The following is a 10,745-nucleotide window of genomic DNA, read 5'->3' on the forward strand; positions in this document are numbered from 1 at the left end:
GTAGAAATATGAATAACAAAGATGACAACAGCTATAATTAGAAAAAACTAAAAATTAAGAAGTGAGATACGGAAAGATTTATTTAAATAGCGGATGTTCAGTGGTTATGTATCAAAAATAAATCTATTACAGAAAAAATCACGAAAATTTTAGTATTTTTAATTCTGTATCATGACTGTGTACTGGATGCTTATTGGTATAGAGAATATACACAGAAAATTTCGGGTATAGTCCCTTTTGTGACAATGGCTCTTAAGAGGCGTCTCGTCGTATTTTCACAGTAGCCTTTTCCCTATTTCTAGCCCCTGCGCGGGGCTCTAACCTTTTCGGGGCAATCACCTATCTAAAGCTGCTGTAAAAATACGACGAATTGCCCCCTTAAGCAGCGTTGTCACGAAAGGGACTGTACCCAAAAATTTAGCCTTCTAATAGAAATAAGACCACAAAAACTTTCTCTTTTTTTTTAATAAAAATAAACTTAAAAACATGGAAAACTCAGGAAGCAGATCAGTATTCTAAATCACTTGAAAAGAAACTTCACAGGAACAAAGTGAAAAAAATGCGTTTTAGAAGATTTTTTTGTGTCATTAAAAACTAATTTTTAAATTTTGTAAGTTGTATTTAAGCATATTTATAAATTACAATTCTTGTAAAATATTTAGATTTTTTTATTGGTCACAATTACAGTATGTCTCTTTAGTTTATGGTACTAATGAATTTAGTCATAGACTAAAAATGGTAATAATCATTTTTACAAGGAGTGCTATATAGAAAAATGTGCATTAACATTATTGGATGTTTTCATGGGAGGATTTTTTTCTCGACGTTTTTTAGTTCGAAGTTTTTTTTCTTAATGTTTTTAAAAACATCAAAAAACATTGAAAAAATTCTTCACAGGAATCGCTAAAACCACCTAGTGCGTGTAAACATTATAAACCTAATCTTCATGGGAGTCGCTAAAACTTTCTAGTGCATGTAAATGAGTTTATTCACTTTTTTATAATAAAGAGAGATGGAAAGCTTCAAAGAAAAGCTGAAGGAACAGGAAGAAAAGTTCAACAAGGTAGAATTCTTGTATTTTTTTCAGTAAAGGGATAAATACATGATGCAGATTTAATAAAACTTCCCAATCTGGGAGGGAGGGGAATTTGATTGTAAATTATTCTGGTACCACAAGTTTTATAATCACGTTCTCTCATTTGTTAGGAGTAAAACTCTTTTACGAACCTTATTTGTTTGGGTTGTAAATCAAATAATAGTCAATGCCTTATCCCTTAAGATCCCTGCTTTTCTTCCTCAGATAGCTAAAAAGAGTGTTTCTTATTTCTGTTACAGGAGAAGTCCAACTGGGAAAGAGAGACAGATAGAATAAAGAAATGTTTGTATGAAGAACAAAAGAAAGTCATTTTTTTAACAAACAGGTTAAAAAAATTGTCTTCCTTTTACCTAAGACAAGGATGACAACATCCATAAAAGCGAAGCTCTATAATCAGAAGGAAGGACAAACGAACATATGCTCTTGTAGAGTGTCAGAACTTAACAGGCAGTGCATTAATTTGTAAGTTAAAACAGAATTGTAAGTAAATTGGTTGTAAAATTGTGTAAATACATGATACAGTAAAAGGGAATGCTTTCTTTTTTACGATTTGATTATAGAGATATTTTACTTATAATAGTGTACCTTGTTGTCCTAGTAATCATTTTCCCAAAATCAGATGAATAGGATGATTATGTCATACAAAAAATGTTGTCAAAAACTTTCTGCTAACGATTATATAGTGGCTATGCTTCTAAACCCTACCTAACTGTAATAAGAATCATTATACAAAGTTTCAAAACGATAGGACAATCCTAACATGTCAAAATTAACGAAAAGAGCCAACCGTTACGGACGGACGGAACGACCCTAGCTATGATAACAATGTACTCGTTTATAGAGATGAGATAGAACTTTTGGAAAGTTTAGAAATGACCTTTGAAGTAATAATCAGATGTTAGACTTACAGTTAATCTCGTAGCTTTCTTCTTATTACTTGACCGATTATTGTCAAAGTTTAAAATTCTATCAATTTGAATCAAGGCTATTCGCATGTAATTAAATGCTTTGGTTAAATCTAAACTACACAAACACAACAATTTACAAAATAATTTTGAAGTTCTCTTTCTTCCATTAAGAGTATACCATGTTTTAATTTTTAGAAATAGATCTGTGACACCAAATGGTGACTGGTTTAATCCTAGCGGTCTTATACCTGGAGAACAGCCGTTTGATCCAAAACAGCAGCAAGGTCATAACCAGCCAAATCTTGCTTATAACCAGCAAGATTTTACATATAACCAGCAGAGACAAGGATTTAACCAGTCTGATGTAGGCTATAATAGAAATTATAACCAGAAAAGCGGTAGATATAACCAGCCAAGATCAAGCTATAACCAGAATGTTCTTGATTTTAATAACCAGCAGTACCTGGGTTCTAATACCTGGAACCGAAACATTCCAAATCAATCTACCACAGGCACAGATCAAAATATGACTACCTAACATTCAATAAAATAAAACTTTAAAACACAGCATTTGTCATTAAATGTTAGAACGCAAAGAAAATTTTTATTTTTATAGAATTGTGATGGTTTGTTCAAAAATACACAATTCAATTAATACGTCTGTAACAGAGATCTTTTGCTTCAGAAAATTTACTGTCATATATTTTTATTCTGTGATAGTAGGGCATGCATCATCAATGTATAACCCCCAAGAACCAAAAATAAACGCTTATTCAAGTGCTACAACAACTGCAAGCTTACGAGGATCAATTGCTTCTACTATGTCCTCCTTGGTTGGTAAGAAATCTTAATTGTGGTGTACCTTTTCTTAAACTAGTTTGTAGCCGTTCGTCCTGATCATAGAGTTTTTTGTAATATAGGTAGTGATTTTTTAAGACACAAGTGGAAGCATGATTTTTTAGAGTTCATTTTTTCATAACAATTAAAGATATATCGTTTGTAGATTAACTATGTTGTCCGACTTTGGTTGAAAATGTAAAAACAAAATTAATTTTTAACAAAATATAAAAAAAAACTGCTAGACTAGCGAAACTTGGTGGGGATAATGCTTTTTTTAAGTAGGGGGGAATTATCGTGATTCGTAAGACTATTATAAGGGTTTTGACTCAATTATATCTCATTTAAAAACTAAGGGAGAAACACCCAAAATAAAACTGCTGGTACCATTTTTTTCGAGTCACTGTTCCAAAACCTTCCTCACCCCCCCCCCCCCCCCCTTGGATTTTTTATTTTCATTATCAATTTTAACAAATTAGGTCAACAAAACGTGGCATCATCCAAATCTGGTAATGGACCATCATACTCACGTCCTGGACAGCTGGCAACATTCCCTACCTTAGGGGATAATCTTAATGAGCATCTTAATGATACAACTAAAAGTTCAATGAACAATAAAGCTGATTCTAATAAATCCAGTGAACATAATACAAAACAGCTTTTTGAAGAATCAAAGAAAAGTTTAGAGGAATATAAATTGGGCATTGCAAAAGGTAGAATATTTTAACCATTTATAATTTGGAGTAATTCATACTTTAAAATTTTCCTTTTATTAAAAGTCTTAAACCTGTACTTGTAGCTTATTTTTTACTTAATTTATTTGTTAACCTTATCTACAGTATTAAATTAACAACCAACAATCACCCCCCCCCCCCTTATTTTCAATTAAATTTAAAATACTGGGGAGGGAAATCTATATTCGACACTTAAAGGGGTAAACCATCAAAATTAATTTGTCCAGGCATTAACGAAGGAAAATCTAACGAAGCCAATGATGCAAAAGTAGCAATAAACACTGAAGGCTCCAATGGCAACCACAAGGATGATTATGAGGCTCCAAACTTTGAATCCAACGAGAATGAAGCTAGTACAAAGAAGCAACTCTCTTCTATCTTGAAGAAATCTGATGGAGAGAAAAAGGAAAAGCGAAGTGTTACTTTTAATCTTCCAGAGCTACATGATGAAGAAAAAGTTTGTCTAAAATTTACTTCTTGGATTTTTAAAATAAATTATGAATGTTTTTTTTTGCTAGGTAAGGGCAAAGGTTAGATAATATTACCTCGTTATACTTTTTTTCTACCTTAAGTTTTAACATTTTCAACCAATATTTTTTTTAATTTGTATGGTTTGTCCGTCTGTATGCGAAATGCCAGAATTTTTTTTTGTTTCAAAAATTTTCCTTTAAACTTAACTTATTTGCTAAGTATGCCTATAAAGTTCTGCAATTTTATTTTTTTTCGTTTTTGAAGTGGCAGTTTCAGCTTAGCTACTACATGATTTACCTTTCTTTATAATATTTAGGAAGATGCATCAGACAACGATGCTAAAGGATTTGCTTCAGTTCTCAAAATATTTGGCTCCACTCCAAAGAAGTTAAAAAGAAAGAAGATGAATACTCCAGGCAAGGGTGTCATTTTTTATTAAAAGCGAAGCTTAAATATTATTAGGACCACAATTAGCTCTTTACGTTAATCTATGCATGTTTGAATTCTCTTATCGATTTCAAACTTTGGATGATGAGTCCTGTAACAGTTAGATAAGATCTAGAAAGCGTAGCAACTGAATCGTTGTCAGAAAGTCCACACATCTGTTTAAAATGCAGATTTTTTAACTTTTTAGACAACGATTTTTTATTCTTATTTTCCTATTCTTGTTTTTAAATACCTAGGACAATAAAGTTCAACTTTCTAACCTGACATAAAGCAATAAAAAACCCCGGAAAACTACCCCCCTATTTTCAAACCGTTTCCTTCTAAAATGATTAAAAATCGCTTTTTCAGGTACCCCAACAAGCATGAACCCCAGCCATAGCATCGGAGACAGAACGAAGAGTAACAAGACTCCCTACAAGCAGCCTCCGACTGCATTTGCTCATTCAGCATCTCTTCAGTCAGGCTTTCAGTTCAATTATCCTTATGCTGAGGGGTAAGTAAAAAGAAAAAATATATTATGGGGACATTCTTTTCTAGGGGCGATTTCTTTTTGTAGGGTTGAGAGATACTCTCCACATTAATAGTTAAAAACCTTGCCTGGACCTATAAGTAAGTTCACAGTGTCTGTTCAGCAGTGGTTAGCGAGATACTTCGCTACAACAAAATATCTTTAAACAACTAGCATTGCTCAAACCCTTCCCAACCCGTCTTTTATTTCTAAACAAAACATGAAATATTAGAGAATGGGTGGGGAAGTATTTCAAAGCAAAAGTAAAATATGAATTGACAATAACTTAAAATCTAATATTACCTTCTTAGCTCTTTCAAGTCCTGACTTTATATACATTTTAAAAGCTGGTACAGAAATGAATTCTTCGTCTCCCTTTCTAGCTTTCCCTTCTCCTTTTTTTTCATTTTTTAAATTAAAAGTAGGGGAGGGAATTTTGTGTTCCTGTCCACGTACATGTATAATTTCCAGTCACTTTTCACGTTATATTTATTCAGGAGTCATCAGGACAGAAACAAAAGAAAACTTGAGTTTGGTTTCGGACAAAATACCTCATCCGATTTTCAGGTATTATTAATAGTGCATCTTCTCTGTAACTAGATTTTGTCTGATCGTCAAACTTTGGTACTTTTTAGGTACATGTATGATAGTGCAGAAAAAGTTGTTGCAAAAAACAAACTCAGTTATCCAAATGGATAAGACAATGGCTGATAAAAAGATGTACATCCCCAATAATGATACACAAATATACCCATTCTGTAGATTACAATTAGTTGTTGAAACCTTTGGACACTCAACTTAAAGAGCCAACCAATCAAAATTTGATAAAAAGTCCCCAAAGTTGTTAAGCCCACGAATAAAAAAACGTTATTTTAAAAATTTGGGGACTAGTGTAATAAACACCATTCGAATTATAATTGCTGATTATCGAATAAACTTCAAATTAACGTTTCATGTTCTAGCCAAAAATGAACCAAGAAACAAAAAAAATGCTTTAGAAACCTGATTTTGAAGAAAAAGAGAATAAACCTAGACTGGAGACTCTACAGACTGCAGCTAACCAAGCTGGTCAGTTCAGACTCAAACCTTCTAATCACCAAGCACAGGCACTTAGTTTCACATAAATAATATCCTATTATATGAAGTAGTAAGGTTTATTTTGTCTGTAGCTTAAATACAAGTAACTTCTGAACAGAATAAGTTCAAAAATTTAAAAACCAAATTTAAGAGGATAACTCTTATAATCGTTACCTGAAAATCCGTTTAAAACATGCTGATTTTTTACTTTTTCGAGGAAGGTTTTATGCAGTTATGCACCAACAACATCTCATAGAAAAAAGATCATAGAAGCTCTACTCCCAGAAAAATACGTTTTTCATTTTTGTTGAGTGGAACGCCATCACCACCTATCCTAGAGGCCAAGGGCTTAGCCACTAGTACATAAAATATAATTCTATAACAATTTCTAATGTGTTACACCCAGAATATAAAATAAAAAATGAAATGTTTTATATAAATGAAATCACTGAACCAAATAGCGTTCTGGTGGTCTGAAACTACGAATTGTTCAGGAAGTGTCTTGGGGGCTTGGAGCACAACAGGATCATGAAGAGTCTAGAAACCAAAATGATACAGGTATACCTACATTTTTTTTGTATTTTCTGTTTTTAATAGATTCCCTTTTTTATCGGCCACTTTTATGAAGCTATTTTTTTTTCTTTTGGGGTGTTGATTAGTGTTTGGTTTGACTTAAGTCGCCATGGAGTAGGTTGGGCCACTTATTTTTTTCCAGAATTGCTTCAAAACTGATTAATATCCGCTGGATTAGAACCAGTTGTTAGCCATACTAAAAATTATGTAAACCATCGTATAACAGACAATTTTCCACGAATACAAGAATAAAATCATGTTAATTCTTGTTTGGTTAGCCCGGGCATTCGGGCCCTTGGGGATAACAAAATTGGTTAAAATCTTATAAATTTCATTTTAAAATCCGTGGAAAGCTGTCAATATTACGATGCTATAAATAACTATTAAAGCTACGATAGGCACCTTAAGCTCCACATTATTTTGTTAAAATTTTCGTAGTGTCTTGTCCTTTCAATGCTACATGGATGAAATGTACTAAAGTTTCTATAATTATGATTTTTCTTTTGAACAGGGAACTCAACTGATTACGAGACACATCCACGGAAAAGATTCAAGTTTGTTTTCAAACCCACAACAGTCAACAGCGGTGGTGGCGTTGAACAAAATAACATCAACCAAAAACACAAATATGAGCAAGGTTCTTCAGGTATAAGTCTCTAATTTTCTGCCCTAAATGTCTGTACATAAGTTCAGTGTTCAAGGATAAAGTAAATATAAAAATTTTACCTTAAGGATGACAACACCCATAAAAGCGTAGCTCAATCAATCAGACAGACGCACTAACAGTTACATATATAATCATATTGCCTAATCGTCCTAGAATTATTATTATACCTATTAAAAATTAGATGATAAGATCATTATTTTATAAATATTTTTTTTTTGTCAAAATAATTACAACATCAAGTTGTTTGAAATGGATTGCAGCTTTGCTAAGCTTTCTAAATTGTAACTAACTGTTAGTGGCATCATCATGCCAAGTTTGGAATCGATGGGACAATTCAAACATTACTAAATTATATAAGAACTATCCGTCATGAATGTATCGGAATTCATTACGGAAAAGGTTCGCCCTTAAAAAAAACCTAAAAATCCTGAAATTTGAAATATGATTAACTAATTAATGGCATTTCAGGTAGAAATGACTTGACCGAAAAAGATCCTCTGGGACCAGCAGTATCAACAGCTGGATCTGGTGAGGGAACAACTGTAAAGAGCAGGAAAGATACTTTTAATTATTTACTTGCAGGTAGTTGCCCTCATATTTTCTAGTCGGGCACAGTACTCCCCCTCCCCGTATTATAAAATTAGTGAAAATAAAGAGTAGTTTTTTACCTTGCGCTAGGCTAGGTTAAGTTGTATTGGGTACAGATTTGCTCCAGCATGGTTAGATCACTGAAGAGAAAACTGTTATGTATTTTCAAAAATAAGGGGATGAAGGTTCTCTGCTTGCTAGGCAATTTCAGGGAAAGTACCAATTTTTGTAAAATTATGGGAGGGAAGAGGAAGTCCAAGGGAAAGTGGCTTTTTAAAAATTTTGACTGCGACAGACAAGATATTTAATAAAGTATCTTTTAACATCCAGGCATAAACTGTTAAGAAAGTTGTACACTGAACCAACACCTTTTATGGAACTAAATTAATCTATGAAAGTTGTATATTGAATTAATACCTTTCATGGACTTAAATTAATCTACGAAATTGAATAGGTCTTGAACCAAGCACCTTTCATGGACCTAAAATAATCTAAGAAATTGAATATTGAACCAACCACCTTTCCTGGGCCTAAAGTAATCTAAGAAAGTTGTATATTGAACCAACACCTTGCATGGGCCTAAAGTAATCTAAGAAATTGAATATTGAACCAAACACCTTTCATGGACCTAAAGTAATCTATGAAAGTTGTATATTGAACCAAGCACCTTTTATAGACCTAAAGTAATCTAAGAAAGTTGTATATTGAACCAAGCACTTTTCATAGACCTAAATTAATCTAAGAAAGTTGTATATTGAACCAATACCTTTCATGGGCCTAAAGTAATCTAAGAAAGTTGTATATTGAACCAAGCACCTTTCATGGGCCTAAAGTAATCTAAGATATTGAATATTGAACCAAGCACCTTTCATGGGCCTAAAGTAATCTAAGAAAGTTGTATATTGAACCAAGCACCTTTCATGGGCCTAAAGTAATCTAAGATATTGAATATTGAACCAAGCACCTTTCATGGGCCTAAAGTAATCTAAGAAAGTTGTATATTTCATGGACCTAAATTAATCTATGAAAGTTGTATACTAAAGTAAAGGTCTGTTTTTTGTGAAATCTATTATTAATTTATTGTCATTTAGTACCTGAAAATTTGATATAAAATGTAGATATTTGAAATTTCATCATGAACCAAACCAGTGAAAAGCTTGATATATTAGATTTTTTGTTAAATTATGTTGTTAATTAATGTTTGTAAAGGTTTTGACAGGAATAAATAAAATTATAAGTGTTGTTTAATAGTTATTTCTCGTATCGTATTATAAACGTCTTTCCTTGGATATAGAATGTCCAATTAAAAGATTAAAACTAGTTTTTTCAGCCCCCAGGTGCCGAAGGCACCGGCTAAAAAAACTTGTTTTAATCTTTTGATTGTACATTTTTATATTCGTAGAAAGCTGAATATAATACGATGCTAGACATAGTTTTTTATGTATGGATGAGAACCGGTTCCTATCCACCGGATTCGAATGAATACGAGAAACTTATACTCTTTCACCATGTTTTTGAATCCGATTTGTTTCCGCTGAATAAAAACATGTTCTATCCTGCTTGTAAAAACTTATACCTATCGTAAAAACACATAAAAAATAAAAATCACAAAATCTTACACATATTTTTATAGAGGCTGAGGGTGACTGACACAAAGTTGGCTGCGGCTGATTCTTTCTTCAAGCTACCCAGCTTTCCAAATCCGTGCAGCTATTTGCTACTGCTAGTTTTGTATAAGCTGTGTTATTGCGTATTTCAGCTGGTACAAATACTAAAAAGCCGCTCGATCAGACGGCTGCAGCTGAATTTGGGCCAAGAATCGATACTATTTCATCACCTCACCAACATCTAGTTGCGCCACGTCAGTTTTAATTTGGCACACCTAAATTCACAGTATTTATACTTCTATAAAAAGTTGTTCAATCAAAGTCTGCTATGATACAGTTCTAGTGTCAATTCAAGACCATATAATTTGTCACCAGCTTAACAAGTTCCCATAATTCACCTTTATTCAATAAAATGTACAAAATTGCAATGCTCTTTGGCAGTGTCCATCATATAGATAAAGTACAGATTGTACTTTCAAGCATTTCTGAGGGGCCTAATGTGCAAAAATTTTAAAGGCAAGTGTTGTAGCTGAACTCAAATGCTTAAAAGTGGCCTACATGTCCTATTATATAAAGAAGTAAGTTTTTTTGTCTGAAGCGTAAGACCTCGATAACCACCGAACTTTACTGATTGGGTTCTCTGTAGCTAAGTTTCACATAGATCCTATGGTGGTTTTAGGCCATTTTACTTTCAGATTCAAGTCTTTGGATGGTTTTACGCTTTTTTTAAATATTAAAAGTTCAAAACTACTTCCAAACATTTAAAATGTACAAAAACTGTGATGTCAAGGCTGAGCTCAGATGCTTTGTGACCGTCTTATTGTAATTGTACACAATGTACAAGGCTGTAAGGTCAAATGTTGTGGCTTAACTCAGATGCTTTATGACCGTCTTATTGTAATTGTACACAATGTACAAGACTGTAAGATCAAATGTTGTGGCAGAGCTCAGATGCTTTGTGACCGTCTTATTGTACACAATGTACAAGACTGTAAGATCAAATGTTGTGGCTCAGATTCATTGTGGCCCTCTGATTGTACACAACGTACAAGGTTGTAAGGTCAAATGTTGTGGCTTAACTCAGATGCTTTATGACCGTCTCATAGTACACAATGTACAAGACTGTAAAATCAAATGTTGTGGCTGAGCTCAGATTTATTGTGGCCCTCTTATTTTACACAACGTACAAGACTGTAAGATCAAATGTTGTGGCTCAACTCAGACGCTTTGTG

The 10,745-nt window shown here is 33.0% G+C and overlaps 1 protein-coding gene across 1 annotated transcript; it reads left to right on the plus strand.

The window, feature by feature from the left end:
- The first annotated feature begins 503 nt into the window (after nucleotides 1-503).
- Nucleotides 504-8,250, plus strand: LOC145315452 (uncharacterized). Its single transcript, XM_080155435.1, has 15 exons — nucleotides 504-541; nucleotides 1,007-1,063; nucleotides 1,336-1,421; nucleotides 2,200-2,516; nucleotides 2,728-2,841; nucleotides 3,321-3,554; nucleotides 3,803-4,032; nucleotides 4,363-4,462; nucleotides 4,842-4,986; nucleotides 5,499-5,568; nucleotides 6,000-6,107; nucleotides 6,573-6,636; nucleotides 7,163-7,297; nucleotides 7,787-7,900; nucleotides 8,237-8,250. The coding sequence occupies exons 2-15, from the start codon at nucleotides 1,013-1,015 to the stop codon at nucleotides 8,248-8,250; spliced, it is 1,782 nt and encodes a 593-aa protein (XP_080011561.1). The 5' UTR covers nucleotides 504-541; nucleotides 1,007-1,012.
- The last annotated feature ends 2,495 nt before the right edge of the window (nucleotides 8,251-10,745 follow it).

This window comes from Acartia tonsa, chromosome 4 (genome assembly GCF_053477335.1).
Source record: "Acartia tonsa isolate MP-2025a chromosome 4, ASM5347733v1, whole genome shotgun sequence".
NCBI lineage: Eukaryota > Metazoa > Arthropoda > Copepoda > Calanoida > Acartiidae > Acartia > Acartia tonsa.

What these genes read in the sequence shown, in the direction of transcription:
- LOC145315452 (XM_080155435.1), top strand. Translation starts at nt 1,013, where the DNA reads ATGGAAAGCTTCAAAGAAAAGCTGAAGGAACAGGAAGAAAAGTTCAAC. An exon ending in AGGAAGAAAAGTTCAACAAG is followed by an intron (nt 1,064 to 1,335) that starts GTAGAATTCTTG and finishes TTTCTGTTACAG; the next exon opens with GAGAAGTCCAACTGGGAAAG. An exon ending in TAAATTGGGCATTGCAAAAG is followed by an intron (nt 3,555 to 3,802) that starts GTAGAATATTTT and finishes TAATTTGTCCAG; the next exon opens with GCATTAACGAAGGAAAATCT.